At 43.7% G+C, this 24510-nt stretch overlaps 1 protein-coding gene across 8 annotated transcripts in view; it reads right to left on the bottom strand.

Moving 5' to 3' along the window:
* GUF1 (GUF1 homolog, GTPase) overlaps positions 1–11806 on the bottom strand; it is a 129250-nt gene extending 117444 nt beyond the window's left edge. For 2 of the 8 annotated variants that reach the window (XM_033946218.1, XM_033946270.1), the window contains exons 1-5: positions 11098–11161; positions 7521–7584; positions 4968–5050; positions 4679–4872; positions 2844–2955 (exon numbers count right to left, since the gene is read on the bottom strand). In XM_033946218.1, coding sequence (XP_033802109.1) covers positions 2844–2955; positions 4679–4872; positions 4968–5050; positions 7521–7584; positions 11098–11146 — 502 coding nt within the window. In that variant the 5' untranslated portion in view covers positions 11147–11161. Of the gene's footprint in view, positions 1–2843; positions 2956–3058; positions 3115–4678; positions 5051–7520; positions 7585–10054; positions 10583–10731; positions 11071–11097; positions 11487–11745 lie in introns of those variants that run through there. The other 6 variants (XM_033946227.1, XM_033946261.1, XM_033946279.1 and 3 more) reach the window with 6 other exon arrangements.
* Between the last annotated feature and the right edge of the window lie 12704 nt (positions 11807–24510).

Genomic DNA, 24510 nt, shown 5'->3' with positions numbered 1-24510 from the left:
GGTTATGCTTTCTTTTCAGATCCACATGTTAGAATTTATGCACGCATCTTTATAGAATAGTGCCTAGCAAGATAGACACGTAAATTCGAATTATTGTCAATTTTTTTATTTTTTATTTATTTATTTTTGAATTCTTACAACAAGTGAATTAAACATATTATAACCAATTTTCGTATATCACTTGTATTTACAAACAAATCCTCTTGTAATATAGAATATATACCCCCCCTTTTTATCAATATTCCTAATTCCATATGATATACATTTCCCACCCCTCCCCCACATATCTACTACCCATGTGCTATGTCAATACTTGATTGTTGGTGCTCAATTATCAGTGCTAATTGTTTTGTTAAGCGATTATTTATTTATTTAAAAATTTATATACCGCATACAACTATGTGGTTTCCATACATAAAATCTTGTTTCCCTCCAATTATCACATATAACAGACATGTCAAGAAATCATTAATCGTCCCTGTTATAATAGGGATAGAGCACAAATTCAATCAGTTCAGAAGTACAAAACAAGCTTTAAATCATACAATGATGTCAGAAAAATTCTAAAAGGCGATTATCAACTGAAATATATCTTAGCTTAAGAAGGCATTGGCAAATAATTGAGTTTTCAGCATTTTCTTAAAATTCATCCTCCCCCATACAAAACCGCAGGATACCAGTCAAGGCATTTCATAGTTGTACACCAGCCAGATATCATTGATGCTACGATCCTAGCATGCCTAATCAACATTCTACCCTCCAAATTTAATTTCCTCCCATTTACATCTCTAAGCTCTCTTCTAGAATTCTTGTAAGATCTTTGGGGAAGCATGATACAATGTCTGATGGATAATCGCAACAATCTTAAGCTGCACTCTTTGTTGCATAGGTAAACAGTGTAGTTTTTTCATGAGTTATATGGGTACTCCTTGGAACCCCTGTGATTAATCTTGCAGCGGAGTTGATAAGCATTTGCAAAGCCCTCAACTTCCCTTTCACAACTCCTTAAGTATAGTGAATTACAATAATCCACCCTACTCAGGATCAATATCTGAACCATAGTACGGAAATCATGTGCTGGTAATATTGGCTTCAATCTATAAAGCATTTGAAGTTGCATGTATCCCACCCTGATTATTTTTAATATTTGGTTTTCCATTGTCAAACAGCTATCTAAGCACACTCCCAGGACAGTCATTTCCTTTTTTCCGGCAGTTTTCCCCCTATAACAACCACATTTTTCAACTCAAAATTGTCTCTTTGACCTTTCACCACCATTACCTCCGTTTTGTAAACATTTAATTTCAAGTCATATTCACTCATCCAATTTCTGATCATTTCCATATACTTTTGCATGCAAAGATCTATATTAAGGATGTCTTTTATTGGGAAGAACAAAATATCATCGGCATATATTCTGTATTGCACACCCATTTCTTTAAATTTCTTCCCCAATGAGGCCATATAGATGTTAAACAGCATTGCCGATAAGGCTGACCCTTGTTGGACTCCTTTTTTTGAGCTCTCTCTCTCTTATATAGACCACCACCTCTCAAATCTGCTGACCACGATGCCCAACTACAAAACATTCAGGAAAGAACTGAAAACCATACTATTCAAGAAATTTGTCAAATGATCTAACCAAACCATATCGACCATACCCAGATCCCGACGAATACTATAGCTATCAACCTTGTAATCTCCTTGGAAATGCCCAGGCTAATTTCTTGTTGTAAACCGTCTAGAACTGAAAGGTATTGATGGGATAGAAGACATCAATGTAATGTAATATAATATAATATATCGTAAACTTTGTAAAACCACAGCATACTAAACTCGGGACCATGGCTGCAGGGCATCTGGAAGTGAGCAGATGTCGGCATGATGTCATACGCTTGTGTGACATCATCATGTCGACATCCGAAAATGTGCTGGAGGAGGAGAGGTGCCAGCGAAGAGTATAGACGCCAGCACCTGCTGACTGCCTATAGGACATCTTGTAAACAGTCAGCCAGCACCTCTCCTCCTCGCCAGTGTCTTGTGGCACACCTGGAATCTCGCCATGGCACACAGTGTGCGACACATTGATAGATATAATTAAGGGTGTGGGGGTAAATTCTATATCGGAGCTCTCCAATGTTGTGTGGTGACAGACTATTCTATACCAGCACACGGGCACATCTTATAGAAACATAGAAATAGACGGCAGATAAGGGCCCACGGCCCATCTAGTCTGCCCACCTTAATGTCCCTCCCCTACCTTTGCCCTGTGAATAGATCCCATGTGCCGATCCCATTTGGCCTTAAAATCAGGCACACTGCTGGCCTCAATCACCTGTAGTGGAAGACTATTCCAGCGATCAACCACTCTTTCAGTGAAAAAGAATTTCCTAGTGTCACCTCGTAGTTTCCCGCCCCTGATTTTCAACGGATGCCCTCTTGTTGTCGTGGGACCCTTGAAAAAGAAGATATCTTCCTCCGCCTCGATGCGGCCCGTAAGATACTTGAACGTCTCGATCATGTCCCCCCTCTCTCTGCGCTCCTCGAGCATTCTAGTGCAATCTGGCTTTGTCAGACCTATCATTTATGTATCCGCAGCTACATAATTGTGGTCACGTAAATGCAGTGAGGTTGAGCTTAACTTACAGTATGTTATGTACTTAAGTGGCAGCTCTTCCCATGCTCCGCCCATATGAATACCCCTTATATTTACATGCTATGTCAATTATGCACCTAAATTTGGGCACACTACCGAGTTATGCCGAGTGGTTAGAGCTACAGCCTCAGCACCCTGAGGGGTTCAAATCCCATGCAACTCCTTGTGACACTCTTTAAAAACATACCTGTTAATTCAAGCAGCCTGTCTGCCAGAGTGCTTTTACCATGGTCCACATGAGCTATGATACTGAAATTTCTGATGTTTTCTACAGGAAATCTAGACATATCCAGTTTATCCTTAAAAATAAAAAAAACAAAAAAAGATATTAAATTTGTCCAAGGCACACTTCAATGCACACTTGCTAAATCGTGTGCTCTGGATCCCAACGGATTATTTCACCTTTTGATGAGGGTTTGTTTTTTTTAATTTAGATACTTGATGCCAAAGAGCTTTTTCTAAAAAAAAAAAAAAAAAATAGGTTTAAATTTTCAATTACATTACCAAGCAAACCAAACTATAGAGAAAGTGACCAAAATTAGGTAAATAAAAAAGCTACTATTTTAGGAAATTGTCACTCAAATCCACATTTAATGCCAGAGAGCTTTAGCTGGGCAGAAAAGAAAGCAGATAGAAAGTCAATGCTACTTAAGTTTGACAGAAGAAAGATGAACACAGCAGTTTTATAATATGCCACTGAAGACTTCTCCATCTGGAGCTAATCTGGTAGTCACCTCAAAGCCAAATGCTCAAAACAGCCTTTTTTGGGGAGAGGGGACAGGTTATTCACCTCAGACTCCTAGTCTTTTCACAACCTGTCACTCACTGCCATTAACCTCACCCAATAGGCATATTTCCATTCATCTCCGTGCAGCTCTACTAGGCTTTTCTATGCCAGGTGCTGATGTTCTGGAGGCAGGTATGTACTTTTTTATTCCAATTTTTATGGCAGTGGGGGGTGGGGCAATGATCACTGGGGGAGTGTGTGTGGGTCTTTACCTTGTCCCTGCAGTGGTTATCTGTTCACTTTGGATACCTTCTGGGCACTTATACCTGTTTTTAAATCACTTAAGTTACAATGTATAAGTTCCGTCTAGGAAGTCTTGTTAAAACTTTTGATTATCGCTGCAGGACGACTAAGTCTAGGGTGGACCACATCTCGCCTACCTCCCACCCTAACCATTCCTTCAAAAATGCCCCTTTTCACTCTGGATGTCTAGCGGCAGGGAAAAGGCCTTAGCTGCTTTTAGATCTATTTATTTATTTATTTCAATTTCTATCCCATCCTCCCAGTAGCTCAGAACGGGTTACAAGCCAACATTCACAATGGAAAACATTTTGGACAGTGCAAGACTGTACAACAACTTAAGTACATTTTGGACAGTTCAAAGACTATATAGCAACTTAAGAAGTGAAGAAAGGAGAGGGTCAAGGGGTAGTTTGCAGTTTGAATTTTAGTTGAAGAGGAGGGTCTTTACTGCTTTCCGGAAGGTCATCAGAGAGTTCTATAGTCTTATTTGTGGGGGGAGTTTTCCAGGGATGGTGGGTGAAGTAGCTGTAGGAGCGTTTGTGAGCAGTTTCTGACAGGAGAGACCTTCCTGGGGGGATGCATAGGCGCTTCTCCATTTCAGAGCAGAGGAGGCAGGTGGGGGTGTACAGGGTTAGCTTGGATCCTATGTATGCTAGGGTTGTGGCGCAGATTCTTTTATGTGCTATCACCAGGGCCTTGAAAGCACAGCATTGGTTGATCGGGAGCCAGTGCTTTGTGCGGAGGGCTGGGGAGATAGGGACATGGTAGTTGAGGTTGTGTAGGAGCGGATTGCTGCGTTTTGTACGCGCTGGAAGCGTTTGAGATCTAAAACCCGTTTCAATTATCGGCACTAGAATGACCTGTCTCTTTGATCGTCCAAGTGTCGATTTAGGAGGGTTTTTAAACGTATGTTTCAATTATGAACCTCTTAGTTTTCAAGAAAAAAAATTGCATGTTATTTAAGATCTGGTCTGCACAACTGAATTCCTTACCTTCTGAATCTGTGAACTATACGGCCTAAGGATCACAATGTTATCAGGAGAGAATCTTCTCAGCCAGTGCCTATGCCACAAGGAAGCCGCTTGATAGCAGTTCTGTGACCTCCAGAGATGGTTTTGGAAATGTAGAATCCGGGTCATAGATGGTATGCATTTTCCCGTAGGAACCGGAGTAAGCACAAGCATATCTGTGTATAATTAAATGGGAGCTAATACAAATTTCATAAACAAGGTACAGTTTGTGCTCATGGGGATCCGATTTCTAAGTTTGAGAGTTGCACACCTCCAGATCTCACTGGTCCTCTCCAATTTATATCAATCTTAATCAGAAGGGTGAGGTCATGATCTTCATTATCAACATAGCACCTATGACAACAAATAAACATTAAAATAGCAGCAATGCATACTGTATAGAGCCTGATGAACTAAAACAGAGCTTCTCACATATTTCCTAGGGACACCACAGTCAGTTGAGATTAACATAAGATGTGCCCACACTGAGTAAGATCAAAGGGTCCATCAAGCCTTGTATCCTGTTTCCCAAGACTGACGAATCGAGATCACCAGCAGGATTGGAAGAGCAGATCAGGTTTCAGGTTTGATATGCTTGAATCAAATTACTAAGCAGCTTACAGATATTAAAATTTTAAAATAAAACAATAATTGAGTCAAAAGTCAAACATTCAATTTTAAAGATACATTTTAAAGTGAATTTATTTTAAAAATAAACAAAAAGAAAACCCTAATTGAAACAACAAATGGAGAAAGAGGAAACAGGCAAAGAGCCAGTTCATTAAACCTGCATGCACGTATCTAAGATTCCCTTGATTCAGCACGCAGGAAAAAGGACTAACAGCTTTTGCAAAGCCACAGTAGAGGTTTTTACCGTAGGCCAGTGAAATAAATGATCTGACACTCACTGAATTCCTATGAGGATTGGAGCATTTATCTCACCGGCCTGCAGTAAAAACCTCTACCACAGCTTTGTAAAAGGAGCCCTAAGATCAGAGGAGAGTTTGGGATGACAAAATCTCTCCATAATCCATAACAGTCACCCTAGAGTACCAATCGCATTGAGATCCTTCCTGGTGGAAGGTCTGGAAAAAAAAGGTTGGTTGGAAGTACCATATATACTCGAATATAAGTCGATCAGAATATAAGTCAAGGACCCCCATTCCCCCCCCAAAGGAGGAAAAATGGTTGACTCAAATATAAGTCGGGCAGCTTAATATTCAAGTGTCCTGCCCTGCCAGGTTCTGCACTCAGCCCCCCTCCCTGCCAAGTTCTTCACCCAGCCCCCTTCCCTCCCTGCCCTGCACTCAGTCCCATTCCCTACCAGGCTGTGAACCAAGCCCCCCTCCCTAACAGGCTCTGAATACTGTCCCACCTTCCTTCCCTGTACCCTCTTCCCCCTAAAAAAGCCAACCTCATCAGTGATGTCACAATGACTTGAATGTCCCATACTCCCCTCTGCCCTCTAACCCAGCCAGCCCTCTAACCCTGCCTCTGCCCTTAACTTAACCCAGTCTCTGCCCTAGTGGTAAGTCGGGACAGGAGAGATCCCCTTAACTTGGTAGGCCAGGATAGGAAAGATCTGCCCTTAACTTAGCCCAGCCTCTACCCTAGTGGTAGGCCGGGACAGGAGAGATCCCTCTCATCTCCTGCCCTGGCCGACACTAATATATACCACCTTCCCTCCTTCCCTCCCTCGCATACCTCTTCCCTGGTGGTCCAGCGTGTATGCGCTGAACTCTTCCTTTGTAAAAGTAGCAGCCAGCAGTGCACCCGAGTCGGCACACAGGAGAGAGCTTTTCGTGCTCCCAGCCGGCCCTGCACCGCTCCTTGATAGGTTATCACGAAAGCCGCGAATCCCGCGAGAACTCGCGGCAGCCTATCAAGGAACGGTGCAGGGCCAGCCAGGAGCATGAAAAGCTCGCTCTTGTATGCTGGCCTTAGTGCGCCGCTGGCTGCTACTTTTACAAAGGAAGATTTCAGCTCATACATGCTGGACCACCAGGGAAGAGGTACGTGAGGGAGCGAAGGAGGGAGGGTGGTAATTATTAGTGTTGGCCAGGGCAGGAGATGAGAGGGATCTCTCCGGTCCCGGCCTAAGGCAGGCCTGGAGGAAATCCAGGAGGGTTTCGGGTGGTCACTGGGGATAATCTGAATATAAACCGGGACCCCATTTTTGGGACAATTTTTGGCCCAAAAATCCCGGTTTATAGTCAAGTATATATGGTAACACATTTTTAGATTAGCCTTGATTTTTTTTTTTTTAATTAGACGGCTCCAGGTATAGGCAAGAGGTAGTTCATTCCATAATCAAGGGGCCATAGCAAAAACAATTTGTGTCATTCTCTACATCAGGGTGCTAAGGCTATAGCTCTAAGCATTGCACCACAAACTCTCAGATAGTAAACTGCATGTCAGTTCCAAAGCCAAGGTTATATCCTCTTGGTTTACAGTCATTTCTCTAGGATAAATATCAAACATGTACCTTCAACAGTTATCCAATTCCTCTTATCGCCTCTATGTTCCTCAAAGTACATGAAAAAAAAAAATACATTGCATACTAAATCCTCTATTTTTTAGTAAGAGGACTGCTTGCAAAAGCAGGTCTACTTTTGAGCGTGAGTTGGGTGCTAGATAGGCTTCAGTTAGGTGGATGCGACTTAGGCATCTCTTAGGCATGCTGGAGGCATCTGCATATATGTGAATGGTGCTTCTATTTTTTACATTTAATAATGTATTACTTAAGCAAAGCACATGAAAATATATATATATTGCATACTAAACCTCATTTCCAAAGGGTAAGAAAAAGAGATATACTACTCACAATGGCTGTGCTTCAGAGTAGAGAATGACATGGTGGCTGTTACCTGCGGCTAGCTGCGGGTAACCTGCCAAAATGGGAAGAGAAAAAATAGTGATCGCAGCAGGGATGGGGACAAGGTCATTCACTGCCCTGTCGAGTAGTGGTCTTGTCTCCGTAGTGAAGTAAGGAAACGTGTGTGTCATGGATCGCGTGGTCCAGCAGCCCCCTCCTGCCTGATCGCCATGTCCCGCCATCTCCCTCCCTTACCCTCACCTTATGTGCCAAATTTAATTTTTCTTCTCCCAGTGGCATGCTTTCAACAAGTCGAGTGTGGCTGCTTCAGTTGAATCTTCTCCTCTGATGCAACCGGAAACAGGAAGTTGCATCAGAGGAGAAGATTCAACTGAAGCAGCCGCACGCGACTTGTTGAAAGTGTGCCGCTGGAAGAAGAAAAATTAAATTTGCCACATAAGGTGAGGGGGAGGGAGATGGCAGGACATGGCAATCGGGCAGGAGGGGGTTGCTGGACCTCACAGCAAATATTCACTTCCACCTATGAGGAATGCACTTGTCATTACCACATAAATATTCATCCGACAGGCAAGTACTCTGGCTTGCTTTCCCTCTTATGTAAGACAAACAAAACCCCTGAGACTGTCCCAAACTCAATGGGTCAGAATGGAAAAATTTCCAGACGTGATCCCTTGCAGAGATGAAGGCAGAAGGAAGGAAGGGACCATAAACTTTGTATTCTTGATTTTTGGAGGATGGGCCAATCATGAGCCAGTTCATGTTACACTTGTGTGAATCTTACGTATCAAAATTCTTAAAACTAATGGGGAGCTCCTATCCCCTTCCCCACCCAGGGACCCAGAGGAAGAAGGGAGTGAAAGGGAAAGAGATGCTGGGCAAAGGGGATGAAGACGGAGATAAATATTGAACCCACAGCCGGAAAGAGAAAGGGGAGGACAGGCAGGTGAGCCAGATACTGGAAGCAGGGGGAGAAAGAGGGAAAGAAGCTAGATGGAGTTGGAGAGGAGAGAGACAAATTGGTGTGGAAAAAGAAGAGGGGAAATCTGGACACAGGAAGGTAACAGAAATAGAGGGAAAATAATGTGCATGGGGGCATAGGGACAGAGACCTAAAGGGGAGATACATGGGGGTGGGGATTATGTGCATGGGGGCATAAGGACAGAGACATAAAGGGGAACTACATGGGGATGGTATATAGACACAGGGGGGATCATTGCCGGACACAGGAGGGAGTATACAGATACAGAGGGTAGATATTAGAAATGGGGAAAATAGGAACACAAAAGGGAGATGGTTTGTGCGGATGGGATCAGATGGTTTGCGGGGACGGGGACCGAGCTCGCAGGGACGGGACAGGGACCAAGCGCACGGTGACGGGACAGGGAGCCGGGGACGGATGGGGACTGAGCTCGCGGGGACGGGGTGGAGACAGGGACAAATTTTTTCTGTGTTATTCTCTACTTCAGAGCAAGTGGACATGTCTGATGCTCAACCTTGACATCATCGTGACATCATCAATATGCACCTAGATGGAGAATGTCACTAAAAAATAGGAATATGTGCTGGGGTATCTGACCATACTTGGAATTTGAACCCATGACCTTTGGAAGATGGAAGCAGTGCCTTTAACCACTCAGTTACAGGCACTTTCTTTTAGGAAGGGGTTCCTGCCATGTGAGATGATACCTTAGGACATCATAACCATCTCAGGGTAAAAATAAATTTCCCACTGGACCCTGGAAAAGGCAGCATGCTAACGTAAATGGCAATGTCCACAATCCATACTCTTACGAGACAAAAAAAAAGCTGTTAAGGTACTGGGAAGGGGGGGAATAATGAAGGATGTGGTGGTGGAGAGGGAACAGTGGGATGGATTTTATGACATAAACAGAAAGCAGCAGTTCTGGCTATACCAAAAAGTTTAGAAACAAAAACACTATGTATGTACTGTATAATATGACTGAAGCAAATCATTCATTCCAAGCTGACATGAAACCAAACACTCTGGAAGGAACTGAGGCATAGCTACATATGGTACCTGAAGGTCAGCTGAAGGGTTTCTGATACCTTAGCCAAACGTTTAACCCTGAGATACCGGGGGGAGGGAGTCCTCCCCTCCCCTCCCCAGAGTCTTGCATTCCCACAGTCACCTCACCCCGCTCCCCCTGAGTACAGCATATCCCCTTTACCCCTGCCCATGTCCAACACCTCATCTCCCTTTTCCTATCTCATCCCCCTTCTCTTTCCCCTGCCACCGTCACCCTACTTCTTCCTGATTGCTACAAATGTATTTAGCGGTGATGTACGAACTTTTCACTGGAGGCCTGTGTTGAAGCACTCCTATGTCTCGCCTCCCCTCTCACCCAATAGGAAAGAGCTTAACCATGGACTCTCATCTGAAAGTACCCACACCAGATCTGAGTAACTTTGGAACACCTGGAAAGAGGTAGGGTGATAGTGGCAGCAACAAGAGATAACTCCAGTTTTGCTTTCATTGGCTTATGCCACTAGGCGATACTGACTCAAAAGTGGGAGAAAGAGACATAGTGTTACACCATTGTGCCTATGTCCTTGGGTAAAATCTCAGCATTTTTTTTTTCACATTCATTCTCCAGAGATGACAAGTTAACCAGTTCCAGACCGGAGATTTTGGAACAGTCCTCTGACTACGCCATCCTATTGCATTATGGGACTTGCAGCGCTTATTTTAATAGGCAGAATCAGGCATTGTAGATCCCCACTGCTTCACGATGTAAATTCAAAACCTGGATTGGCCAAAAGTCTCCAGCCTGGAACTAGTTAACACGCATCACTGATTCTCATACATGCAAAAATACCACAATCTCCAGAGTACAATCTGAACACGGTGGGCATGTGTGCGAGTGTGGTGTGGAGATCCCTACACATTGGAATGTCTAAATCCCAACACCATACTGAGTTCTAGCTAGCTGAGCAGTGCCATTAAGGTTGACTCGGAGAATAAGTACAATTATGTAACACAATTTCATCTCCTCTGAATGCAGCTTTGCCGAAGAAAGCAGAGTTAAACAACCCGGTTTCTGGATGATTTTTTTCCCCCCAGTTTATCAAACTGCTAGGTGCAGCTTTGCTTTCTCTCTTTCAACAATATCTGTTCTGCAAACAGCAGAAATTTGAATTAGGAAGGAAGCCATAATGCTTCCCTTAAATCTTACTATACCTGCACTTCGCGTGCCGGCTTCCGGTCCCGCTTCCTCCTTCAGCATGGTATAAGGCATTCCCATTGGATGCATTGCTGTCAATCAGGCAATAGAGAAGGGTCGCAAGACCGGAGCCTAAAGAGCTATAAAACTAGAGAAACAAGTTCTGCCGCCCCCTGTAGGGAGATGGATGCAAGGCACAGGCTTAGGGTACTGTAGCTCAGGCGCAGTGTTTCCCGTTTTGTGCCAAACTGAGCTAGTTTTGAAGTCCGGGGGGGGGGGGGATTTTTGGCGATACGGGTTTTTGGGCTACTTTATTACATTATTATTGACGCCCGAGAAACAGCTTCAGTCTGCGGTTCGGATGTCGGTGTCAAAACTCTAACCTTTAGTCTGGTGCTCCAATAGCTTCTCGCAGTGTATCCCAAGCCTCATTCTGGTGCTCCAATAGCCTGCTCTGTGTTTCAAGCCTCACTGTGGTGTGACACACTTCTTTCTGCAATGACTGCATCACGTTTCAAAACTGTTTGTAATGGTTGATATTTCATTACTGCAGCTTGCTGCTTAGTGATGGACTTTACTACAACTGTTGTTTCTAGAACACTACCAGACGTACAGACTTTGGAAACAAACAAAAAAAACCCAAGGAGTAAGAATAAACTATCTTCTGCTGCTAACTGCGCTCCACCCTATATTCTTAATATCTGTTCTGTTGTTTTCCTCATATTCACCCTGCGTTTTTTCTTTATCTGCATCCATTGTCCTTATCTGCATCCAATACCCCTGCCTTTCTTCCTCCAATCCCCAAGAATCTGTTTTCACGTTTCCTTTATGTATAGCAGTATTTTTCAACTTCTTCAAGCCAAGTACCCCCTAAGTCTTAACAAATATCAACCAATTAGCCTGCCCAGGCTCCGCCCCTGACACAACCCCCATAATAATATTATTAATTGTAATGCAATTTCTTCCATCCATTTTTCATATAAACAATATAATCTTATTAATACAAACAATATAATCTTATTAATACATACATCTGAATGAGGCGGGGATGCACCGAGAGAGGCCTATGGGCCTGATTGGCCCAGGTGCCTAAGGCCCTGCCCGTAGTGGAGCCTTAGGCACCTGGGCCAACCAGAATCTTAGGTTGGCCCATGTGCCATGAGCTTAAAAAAAAAAGTGGTTTTTGAGCCTGGATTTGAATACTGCCAGAGATGGAGCCTAGTGTACTAATTCAGGCAGGTTGTTCCAGGCATACGGTGTGGCAAGGCAGAAGGGACAGAGTCAGGAATTGGCAGTAGAGGAGAAGGGTACAAACAAGAGGCTTATCCAAGGAACAGAGTTCTCAGGGTGTGGTGTAGGGAGAGATAAAAGGAGAGATATTGAGCTGCAGAGTGAGTACACTTGTAGGTCAGTAAGAGGAGTTTGAACTGTATGCAGAAGCGGACAGAGAGCTGATGAAGTGACTTGAGGAGAGGTAACATGAGTGTAAGAACACTGGCAGAATATGAGGCATCTAGCAGAATTCTGAACAGATTGAAGAGGGAGTGATAGGTTAGAGGGAGACTCACAAGAAGCATGTTGCAGTAATCGAGGCGAGAGGTGATGAGGGCATGGATAATAATCTTGGCAGTCTGCTCAGAAAGGAAACTTCAGATTATAGTGATGTATAGAAAGAAGTGACAAGTTTTGGCAGTTTGTTGGATATGTGAAGACAAGGACAGAGATGAGTCAAGATGACCCTGACTTTGTGAGCCAACGAGACAGGGAGGATAAGAGTGTTATCCACCGAAATAGGGAATGCAGGGAGAGGAGAAGCAGGTTTAGGAGGAAAGATAAGGCGTTCCATCTTGGTCATGTGTAATATAGATGGTGGCAAGACATCCATGTAGCAATGTCAGACAGGTAGGCCGAGACTCGGGCCTGGATTGCCATAGAAATTTTGGGTGTAGAGAAGTAGATTTGTGAGTCATCAGTATAGAGATGGTACCGGAAGCCATGATAGGAGTTTAGAGCTCCAAGTGAAGAAGTAGATGGAGAAAAGAAGAGGTCCCAGGACAAAGCCCTGAGGTATGCCGACCAATAGCAGAATGGCAGTGGAGAAGGATCTTCTAGAGCACATGTTAAAAGTGCAATGGGAAAGATGGACAGAAAACCATGTGATAACATAAGAATTGCCGCTGCTGGGTCAGACCAGTGGTCCATCATGCCCAGAAGTCCGCTCACGCGGTGACCCCCAGGTCAAAGACCAGTGCCCAAACCAAGACCAGCCCTACCTGCGTTCGTTTTGGTTCAGCAGAAACTTGTCCAACCTTGTCTTGAATCCCTGGAGGGTTTTTTCCCCCTTATAACAGACTCCGGAAGAGCATTCCAATTCTCTACCACTCTCTGGGTGAAGAAGAACTTCCTTTCGTTTGTACAGAATCTATCCCCTTTTAACTTTAGAGAGTGCCCTCTCGTTCTCTCTAAAATCCAAGCAAGGACAGCATAAGTAGGCAGTGATCTACAGTGATCTACCACAGATAGATCAAGGAGGATGAGGACAGAGTAGTGACCTTTGGATAGGGCCAGGAGCAGGTTATTGTAGGCTCTATCAAGGGCAGTTTCCATAGAATGGAAAGGGCAAAAGTCCGATTGAAGGGGTTCAAGAAAGCTTGAGATCAAAGAAAGTCAAGACAATGGTGGTGAACAGCATATTCAAGTAGCTTGGATAAGAAAGTGAGGAGGGAGATGGGACAATACTTGGAGAAGCAGGTAGGGTCTAGCAAGGGTTTTTGAGGAGTGGCGTAACTATGGCATGTTTGAAGGCATCGGATATACTCACAGTATAGAGGGTAGGTTGAGGATATGGCAGATAGCAGTAATGATAGTGGGAGAGATGGTGATCTGTTTCTAATTCAGTAACTTGGCAACTTTGTAGATATGACTGGGGCCTAAAAGTTTTTATGAGAACTGCTGCTAGAAAATGGAAGATACTCACATGATGAGGAAAACTTTCCAGAACAAAAATTGCACACCTATGAATTACCTATGCTAACTCAGTTTTTTTTTTTCTACAACCACTAGGTGGCAGCATAAGACAATATCTGAACATACAGAACAGAACTATAATATGAAGTTACAGTGGGTATACAACAGCAAAGAGTAAACACTCAAATCATTTTCAATTTAATTTTTAAAAAATCATTTTCAATTTCATTTTAAAAAGCTAGCAGGTGGAAACTTTGGCTCCGGCAACCCGATGGAAAATACCAGGTTGGAAGTGAGTTTTATTCTCCAGGCAATGTTCAGCCCAAATTGCATGCAAATTATATGCACGCTATTTGTGCTGAGTATATAAGCCATAGTATTAGTTTGTAGATATGATTTCTGAGGATTGTTTGTGTGTCTGTTTCATTGTGTTTTTATAATATTATGTATGTAAATCATGTAAACCGTTTAGTTTTGAACGATATAGAAATTTTTTAAATAAATAAATACCACGTGAAAGAGGGAGGAACTGTATCTGGCGCTTGCACACAAGAGCTGAGTGTTAGGTACAGCTCTTGTGCGCAGGCCCAGTACAGGGACATGATCATGGAACTCCGGTAAGCAGCAACAAGGGGGTGGGGGAAAACTTTCAGCGGCAGCTGAAGCCTCTTTTGCTGCAGAAAGTTCAGAAATCTTTTGTTGTTGTTGTTACATGTTGGTTTAAAACAGTGGTTCCCAAACCTGTCCTCCTGTCCCAAACCTGCCCTCCAAAACCTAATGGACCCAACTGTACACCACAACAATAGCGCTTATGCTTGCAGGCATCACCTATATGTAAGTACATTGGGATTTGGGTGGGTTTTGGAATGTTCACATAGTCCAGCATATGCATAGTACACTCCCCCCTCCATATTTTTGGGTTTAGGATTTGTAAATTCAGTTATTAGCGAGTCTCTACCACCCCACTCCTGGACCCCTCCACAGCTTAACTTTAAAAACCCTGGTGGTCTAGTGGTGAAGCGGGGCAGGAATGATCTTTCTACGCTCCTGCCCCATGCTGATACGCTATCAGAAATGTCTGGGGCTTTGTGGATGAAAATATGGTAACCCTACCTGGTAGGAATGGTTTGCTTTAATTTGAGCAGTTTATGTGTCTGATGTGTGTGTCCCCCCCACGTTTAACAGCCATGTTTTAAACCAGTGGTTCCCAAACCTGTCCTGGGGGACCCCCAGCCAGTCAGGTTTTCAAAATATCCCTAATGAATATGCATGAGAGAGATTTGCATACCTGTCACTTCCATTATATGCAAATCTCTCTCATGCATATTCATTAGGGATATTTTGAAAACCTGACTGGCTGGGGGTCCCCCAGGACAGGTTTGGGAACCACTGGTTTAAAACATGGCTGTTAAACGTGGGGGGGACACACACATCAGACACATAAACTGCTCAAATTAAAGCAAACCATTCCTACCAGGTAGGGTTACCATATTTTCATCCACAAAGCCCCAGACATTTCTGATAGCGTAGAAAGATCATTCCTGCCCCGCTTCACCACTAGACCACCAGGGTTTTTAAAGTTAAGCTGTGGAGGGGTCCAGGAGTGGGGTTGTAGAGACTCGCTAATAACTGAATTTACAAATCCTAAACCCAAAAATATGGAGGGGGGAGTGTACTATGCATATGCTGGACTATGTGAACATTCCAAAACCCACCCAAATCCCAATGTACTTACATATAGGTGATGCCTGCAAGCATAAGCGCTATTGTTGTGGTGTACAGTTGGGTCCATTAGGTTTTGGAGGGCTCACCATACACTTAAAGGGGGTTATGGTGAGATGTGTACCTGGGACTTTTTATGTGAAGTTCACTTCAGTGCCTCACTGTTCTGCTAGAATGTCTGTGTGACCAGTCTACTAAATCTGCTAGCCCCTCCTACATCCCAAATGACTTGTTTTGTTCATTTTTCTTTTAGATATATGTGTTTTAAAAAAATAGTTTAAAAAGATAGACATACTGAGGACAAGCACAAGTAAGAATTGGCCATTTTTGAAACATAAAGATAGCCGTTTTGTTTCAAAAATGGCCATATTCACTACTGGGTTTTTCTATATGTTTTGCAAAATTTCCAAACTCGGATTTGGACATCATATTGAATATGCTCCTCCACATATCCAAAGTGTTATAACTGCAACGCTCATAGAATTCCTATGAATATTCCTATGAGCATTGGAGCTAATACCATTGCAGCCGGTGATAAAAAAAAGCCTAACACAGCTTCATAAAAGGGGGCCCTTATTAATGTATAATTAAATAAAATAATATCATAAAATATGAAGGATTATCATCCTAGATAAGTTCTTATTATGTTCCCTAAATAAAAGTTGCATTTAAAAAAATCTTGTAAATTCAATGAAAATGTATGAACACATAAAACAATAGCTGAGAGGTATTTCTGGAGATGCCTTTATTCCCATATTTTTTAAAAGGAAAAGGACTCACAGAGTGGTGAGAGCCACTTTGGGTGCGCTAGCGTTTTTAGTGCTCGCACCGGATTAGTACGTGCTACCTGAAAGGAGGAGGCAGTAGCGGCTAGCGCGTGCAGCATTTTAGCATAAGAACATAAGCAGTGCCTCTGCTGGGTCAGACCAGAGGTCCATCATGCCCAGCAGTCTGCTCACGCGGCGGCCCATCAGGTCCAGGACCTGTATAGTACTCCTCTATCTATACCCTTCTATCCCCTTTTCCTTCAGGAAATTGTCTAATCCCTTCTTGAACCCCAATACCGTACTTTGTCCTATCACACCCTCTGGAAGCGCATTCCAGGTATCCACCACCCTTTGGGTAAAGAAGAACTTCCTAGCGTTGGTTCTGAATCTGTCCCCTCTTAACTTTTCCGAATGCCCTCTCATTCTTGTAGTTTTCGAAAGTTCGAAGAATTTGTCCCTCTCCACGCGCGTTAAGGCCCTAACGCACCTATGATAAAGGAGCCCTTTGTTTCCTAGAAGGTCTATATTATAGATTTTTTAAAAACCTTGTGTTTATATGGAGGAGAGTGTGGTGCAGTGGTTAGAGTTGTGGCCTCACCACTATGAGGTTGTGGGTTCAAATCCCATTCTGCTCCTCGTGACCCTGGGCAAGTCACTAACAGCACTAAATAGGATTGGGAAGACCACATGGGTCTGCTGCAATCCAATTTTTGGCCAATTCTAAAAGAGCTATCGATGCACTATAAATTTTGCATGCAAATGATTTGCGCTGAGGTTCATCAGAATCCCCGTCTGTCCTGTCCAATTGATCGGTGTGAGAGTGACTCTCAAATGTGCAGAGCCGGCAGGGGAAGCCTCCTGACACTCAGCTGTTCAGGGCAGGAAACCTTTTTTTTAAATGGACAGATGTTGTGGGTGTGTTACACACAATACAATATCTGTCTCATTACAAAAAAAAAGCCCCCTCCTCCACTGATGATGGCCGTCCCTGACATCTCCTGACAAACCTGCACTGGGGATAGACACCCCCCACCACCACGCGGCAGTGAAAACAGCAGGACGGATGCCCATTCCCTCCTGCCACGCTGACATCCTCCGCATGAGAAAAAATTGGCAGAAGGGATGTCCACTCCCTCCTGCCAACTGAGGCCCCTGAACTACCCCCACCCTCCACCCTTCCCCCCCCCAAAAGGCAAGAAGGATGCCCACTCCCTCCTGCTACCGGATGCTCCCTGAAACTCCCTCCCCCCAACTCCTTTATCTGAAGAAAGCAGGAGGCTCAGTCTCTCCCGCCGATCCAAAATGTCCAGCCTTCCCTTTAGTGCATCATGGGATTCTTGGGGAGGGGCCTAAGGTCCTGATTGGCTCATAAGCCTAAGGACCTTCCCATCGCTGACTTTAGTGCATCCAACTCGTAATCCTCCACTGTCCCAGCTACATTACATAGATTGTAAGCCTGCTGGGACACACATGTAAAATTTTTGAAGTACCTGATTTGTAACCTAACATATTAAATGACAGCAGATAAAGATCTAAACAGTCCATCCAGTCCACCCATTAGTTATTCTCGTTAGAAATACATGATTAAGTTAACTTGTCTCTTCTTTGATATTTCTGGGCCATAGACTAAAGTCCACCTGATAATGTCCTAGGTTCCAACTGCTGAAGTTGCTGTCCAAGCTCACTCCAGCCTATCCAACCATCCTGTTGTTTGCAGGATATCTACCGTAAAATGTGGCCAGTAACGTCCTCATGTTCCAAGTTAGTAGAGCTCCCATTGATGCCCTCCCCAGCCCATCCTACCCGAAACACTACATATGGGACACAAACCATACAAGTTTGTCCAATACCAGCCTTAGTTCTTTATATCTTTTCTTTGTTTTCTAATTAGAGATCCTTTGTGTGTATCCCATTCTTTTTTCAATTCCATCACCATTTTCCTCTCCACCCCTCCCTCTGGAGGGCATTCCAGCCATCCACCACCATCTCCGTGAAAAATAATTTCCTAACATTACTCCTAAGGGCTCCTTTTACGAAGGTGCACTAGCGTTTTTAGCGCGCGCTATAGCGCATGCTAGCCAAAAAACTACCGCCTGCTCAAGAGGAGGCGGTAGCAGCTAGCGTGCGTGGCATTTTAGCGTGCACTATTCCACGCGTTCAGGATCTAACTCGCCTTCATAAAAGGAGCCCTAAGTCTTCCTCCCTGCAACCTCCTCCATTTTTCCTTCTCTGGAAAAGATTTAGTTCTATATTACGGTAATACCTTTCAAGTATTTAAACATCTGTATCATATCTTCCTTGTCCCTCCTCTCCTCTATAGTAAACCTGTTCTGAATTCCTTTGGGAGGACAGGCTAAATACAAAGATATTAGTGGATAACCACCAAACATTTCAGTGGTGCCTACATGCATTGATTGAGCCATGTTCTATAAACAGCACGTACTTTGGATGCCCAGCTATGCCTAATTAAAATCTGTGAGCAAACCAAATTTTGTTAATTAACTTAAATGATGTGGTAATTGACTGCACCATTGAAGTTAATTGATAAACAAGAGTTCTGTGTGGAACTCAGAGTGGCACCTAGCGATGCCTAAGTTGAGGCACCTTCCAACACCTACCTGAAAAGTAGACGTGGTACAATAAGCCCTCTAAAATCAGGCCTACTGTACTGATGCCTACCTCGATGTCACTATAGCCCCTGGACTCCTATAGTACCCTGTGGCTGGTTATGTGCACAGGAGGCAGGCAAGAAGGACACGATCAGGTAAAAAGAGGGTAAATAGTACCACTAGAAATTTCCCCCTTTACCAGAATATTCAGGGTTCTGGGACACTGATCCCCTGAGCTATATGCATAGAGGTAGCCTGCTGCTTAGAGAAATTATCTGCCAGCTCCCACAAAGTTGTTAACCAGAGAGAGACAAACTGTTTCTCCTTACTCCCTTCTCCTTCTGACTTTAACTGCCTCTCTGAGCCCACTGTACACTGTTTATCAAGCTAAAAAACTACCCCTCTGACTCTTTCAAAAGAGCCAATGAAAGCTCTCTCTGCTCTAATAGCCAACAGTAGCTTTTTTGCTCCAGACAGTGGGAGGAGTCCACACAGTGTGCATGACAGCCTCCCCATTGCCATGACATCAGAGGCAATAGAGAAACCTCAAAAATATTTAGTGAACAGATTAATCCCCTCTCCTCCTAAATCCACTTAGGCGTTGCTAGGCGTGATTCTACAAGTGGTGCCTAGTGGTTGATTGACAACCATGCAGAGCAGCACCTACAATGTAGGTGCGCTTAGGTGCCGTTTATAAAATCTGGCCCTTTCTCTCTTTGTCTCTTCTATCATACCTTCTTTCCCAAGACACTCTCCTTTCTCCCTCGTTTTACCTCCCGGGTGCTCTCGCACTCACCCTATCCCTCCCACCTCATCTAATATAATAAAACGCTAGGCCGCGCATGCGCACTCCCATTGCGTGCGTCCGCTTTCTGTGAGCTGTAGGGCACTGCAGATAGGAGTGCGCATGCGCACGAAGCTCTCTCTCCCTCCTCCCGAGGTGGATGTCGGCCGTGGCGGCTGTCGGCGGCCCGAGGCGGATGTCAGCCGCGGCGGCTGCTGCCCGCCCGAAGCTTGCTCTCTCTCTTCCTTCCCCCCCCGAGGCGGATGTCGACCGCAGCAGCCCGAGTCGGATGTCGGCCGTGGCGGCTGCTGGCCGCGGCGGCTGTCGGTGGCTGCAGGCCGCGGCAGCCAAACCCGGAAAGCATTTTAACATAAGTAGGGCATGGAGTTCAGGAGGAAGGTATGGGGGGGAGGAAAATACTGCACAGGGAAGTGGGGTGGGAGGGAAATGCTGCAACACACGGAAATGGAGGGCAGAAAAGGGGTTGATGGACAGGGGAAGAGGTGCTGATGAACAGGGAGGGGGGCAGAAAAATGAAGACAGGCCTACTGCTGGACAGGGGGAGCAGGAAGGAGGTGACGTTGGACAGGGGGAGGTAAAACAAAGGGAGAAGGGCTTCTGCTGGATAAGGTGAGCAGTGATGGGGTGGTGGAGGACACAGGGGAGGTAAAAGGAAGGGAGAATGGACAGGGGGAGCAGGCAAGGGGTGGTGGTGGACAGCCAAGGAAAAAAAAAGGCACACAGAAATACAGAAAGCGGCTAAGGAGAGAGAAAAAAAAATAAAGACAGACACACACACGTATATTCTAGCACCCGTTAATTTAACGGGTTATAAGACTAGTTTAGAATATTTTGTACAATTCTGGAGACCGAATCTTCAAAAAGATATAAAAAGGATGGAGTCGGTCCAGAGGAAGGCTACTAAAATGGTACGTGGTCTTCGTCATAAGGCGTATGGGGACAGACTTAAAGATCTCAATCTGTATACTTAGGAGGAAAGGTGATAGAGGGGAGATATAATTGAGATGTTTAAATACCTATGTGGCGTAAATGCGCATGAGTCAAGTCTTTTTCATTTGAAAGGAAGCTCTGGAATGAGAGGGCATAGGATGAAGTTAAGAGGTGATATAGGCTCAAGAGTAATCTAAGGAAATACTTTTTTACAGAAAGGGTAGTAGATGCATGGAACAGTCTCCCAGTAGAGGTGGTAGAGACAGAGAATCTGTCTGATTTCAAGAAAGCTTGGGATAGGTACGTAGGATCTCATAGAGAGAAGAAGAGATAATGGTTACTACGGATGAGGAGACTAGATGGGGCATTTAGCCTTTATCTGCCATCATGTTTCTGTATTTCACGCTTTTCCTTATTCTCAAAAGCATAATAGGTGCTACTCTATAACTGCCAAATTTGATGCCCTGATGCATCTAAGAGGTGTGTAAATATAAGTACCAAGCTATACAAGTGTCCTGTAGATTATAAATCAGGCACATTGCTAGACCTCAGAATTTTATTTTTTTTTTTGGGGGGGAGGAGGAGTTCTGAGTCCAAGGTGGGAGAAGGCCCACATATTTACTCCACCCACATACTTGATCTGGCAGGGGTCCCCAAGCCCCGTCGGCAGAAACCTCCTCGTGAAACCAGTAGCTGGTGACTTTTTTTCCTGAGCTGCTGCCACCATGCTGGCTGACACCCCCAAAGTACCTGCTTGGGTTTTTATTTGGGAAATAGTATTTGCAAGAGAAGCTTTCTTCCCAGGTCTTCCTCGTGCATGCTCAATTTCACATAAAACAAGCATATGCGTGTAATGGAGTGGGAGTGGGGAGGAGAGTCGGTGGTGGACCAGGAAAAATGCCTGGCTTTGCAGGAGGCGGGCTTCTACTGGCAAGGCTTGGGACCTCACCAGCCAAAGCAGTAGGTTGTGCCTTATTTTTTATTTTTTTTAGGGGATGGAGGACCAGGTCCCCAAATCGCCCAATGTGGCTGTGCCACTGCTGCAAATTGATGCCCTTTTACCATCTCAATCTAGGTAACTCAGAATTATTACACTTCTAAAAGCTCTTAGGCCCTCTTTTTCTAAGGTGTGCTAACCAATTAGCATTTGCTAATCGATTTAGCGCACGCTAAATACTAACGCATGCATATTAGTCTATGGACTTGTTAGCGTTTAGTGCAAGCTAATCAGTTAGCACACCTTAGTACATGAGGGGGTTAGTTTTGCTGCATTTTATGGATTTTATATTGGACTATAAATAAAATGTTGAATTGTTTGTGCTGCAAATAAAAAGAAAGATTCTTTTAAACAATTATCTTCATAAAAAGCAACATTGAAAATTTGTTTCTAGGTTAAAAAGCATGTGTTACTTTTACCCACGTTTTCATGTCAGTGTTCCCAGGGCAGGATTAGACCAGGGTAGGTAACGACATGCATAGTTTTGCATTTTCAAAGCTACATGCGTTGTTTAGCTAGAAGAAGTACCTATGGAAAAAGTGGAGGCAAATCTCTGCAGATATTTTTACATGGGTAGTTTTCAAACAGGAAGTATACTCATACGTTCCCTTTAAGAACTGGGACAAGATCTGTAGGGGAAAATGCTTGTGGACTTTGTGTCTCTGACATGTTTTTCAAAACTTCCCTAAAAGGTCTCTAGAATAATCGTTCTTTTTGTTTCTATTTGCATTCCACAAGTTATTGAAAAATACTGATTTCCCCCACTAGGTGCCACAATTGATCTGGTTTTGTTTTTGGCTTTTTCAGGTTTGCACTGCACCATTTTCTTCCTGTGAGCAATACTTTTAACGTTTGCTGTCACACGGTACAAAAACACAAATACACTAAAAATGGATGCATTTTCATTCTGCACACACCTCTAGAATTTTTTTTGTAAACAAAAGGGAAGGTCATGGTGTTAGTGCATGTGTTTTTCTGAGAATTTCATTTCACTAGCTTATGAGGTGTTTTATTATGAAGACAGTTACAGTGTATATGATTTTTTTAAAATATCTTTTTTCTTTATGATGTGCTAGCCCAGGATTGTCCAACCTATGGCCCAGGGGCCAGAACCCGGCCCTCTATGTGCTTTTTTTTTCTAGCCCTTGGAAGCTTGGCAATTCATGTGGTGCTTATAGAAAGATTCAAAGGAGCCAACTTTTGAAATTGATTAGGGTGCTGAACTCAAAACTCACAACAAATTTCCCCTCATCCAACAAAGAAAAACAAAATACAACTATTAGTGAATGACCAGCCTGTATCTCACATGTCAAGAGCAGGGCAGGTAAAAGCTATGATCCTGCCACTCTCTCCTCCCTCATGCAGCTTGTCAGCATCATACTTTCTCTCTCTCTTCATTCAGGCCATCTATAGCACTTTTCTCCAACCTGTCCCTCAGTCCATCATCTACACCATACTTTTTTTCTTCATTTTTTGCACTTTTCTTTAATTTCCTTTTCTTCCTTGCTGCTCCTTGTTTTCCTTCCCTCTCTCCCTGCTCCCTCTGCGCATTTTAATTTTTTTTCTTCTTTAGCGAGGCACACTTTGATGTTTTATATCTGGGAGCAGGAAGTTTAAAAGCTTTCTTCCTGCTTCACTTCCTAAATCTTTTAAGCCTGTTTTGCTTCTCATTTCCCCTTGACCCAGACTTCTATTTTCCTGCACTCCCCAGTAAGCTCCAATGCCCTTTTTCCTAACCAGTTGCTGTTCGATACAGGTTTAGCTCACCCATCCCTTCACTGCTTCCCACTTCTCACTCTGTTCTACAGGTGAGACTTCCTTTCCTTGGCAGGTTTAACTACCAATCTTCATTTTGTGACTCCCTATTGATCACAGGCATGTATCGTTTCCCTGCTCTCCTCTCCCTGGCTCCAGGCACATTCCTGTTTTCTGGTACCTCACAGATTCCAGGCCAATGACCACCCTCTGCCTGTAGAGTCTACTTGAAATTATTTGCCACATGCTCATCCTGAGTTCTGCAAGCCCAGCAAGGATCACAGTTTGAAACCTCAGAGATGACATGTCAACTGTCTCGTGCATGTTTAATGTACAGCGTTGCATTTTTTTTAAGTTCAATATTTTTTATTGACATTTAAATAAATCATACATAAATGAATCACAACAATATAAGATAATCTGAGTCGAATATATGAGAAAAGAAAAGGTAGCACAATAAAAATAATTAATAGTAGTAGTAGTAGTAGACTGGGAAAACATATTCCAGCAGCTCAGGGCATAGAAGTATGCATTCATATTAAGTCACTGTATTTGGGCTGCCTACATGATGTTGCTCCAGGGGCCAAGGAGCAATCATCCAGCTCAGGGAACTGAGCTGAGATCTGGCAAATGATTGCAGAATTTTACTAAGAGCCAAGAACAAGGATTTAGCAATTCAAGTTTCAAGTTTATTCATGGCTTGATATACCGACCATCACAAGTATCTGGGCAGTTTACAACGTTAAAAATTAAAAAGGTCTAATATTATTTGTGATTTGGGTGGGGTAAAGTAAAAAAAAGGGTAAACTTATAACTATAATAAATTAAGACTAAATAGAAACGAGAGGTTTTCGGGGATAGGGAAGTTTTAATTACAATGATATATGAAAATAAAAGGAAGGGTAGAGGGAAGGGAAGTAACGAGAGGGAAACAGGGATGTTGTTTCTTAAAAGGTCCCCCCCCCCCCCCCTCTATAGGTAGGCATCTATAAAGAGAAATGTTTTGAGATTAGTTTTAAATTTACACGAGAAATGTCAGAGAGCCAAACCCAGAAACGCACAGTTTGTGAGACAATATCTTCTCCCCCTTCTCTCCAACTGTGTCAGTGATCTCCTGCCACCTGCTACTGCTGTTCTACCTTTTAAGGCTCCCATAGCCCAGTGCCCATTTCTACCTCCTATGGGATATAATGGGGAATAATATTGTTTTAATGCTACTCTCCATTTCCCTTCATTTCAATCCC

The sequence above is a fragment of the Geotrypetes seraphini genome, chromosome 1, assembly GCF_902459505.1.
Source record: "Geotrypetes seraphini chromosome 1, aGeoSer1.1, whole genome shotgun sequence".
In the NCBI taxonomy this organism is placed as follows: domain Eukaryota; kingdom Metazoa; phylum Chordata; class Amphibia; order Gymnophiona; family Dermophiidae; genus Geotrypetes; species Geotrypetes seraphini.
The sequence above is the reverse complement of the archived record's forward strand: the minus strand, read 5'-3'. Positions and strand labels throughout refer to the sequence as shown.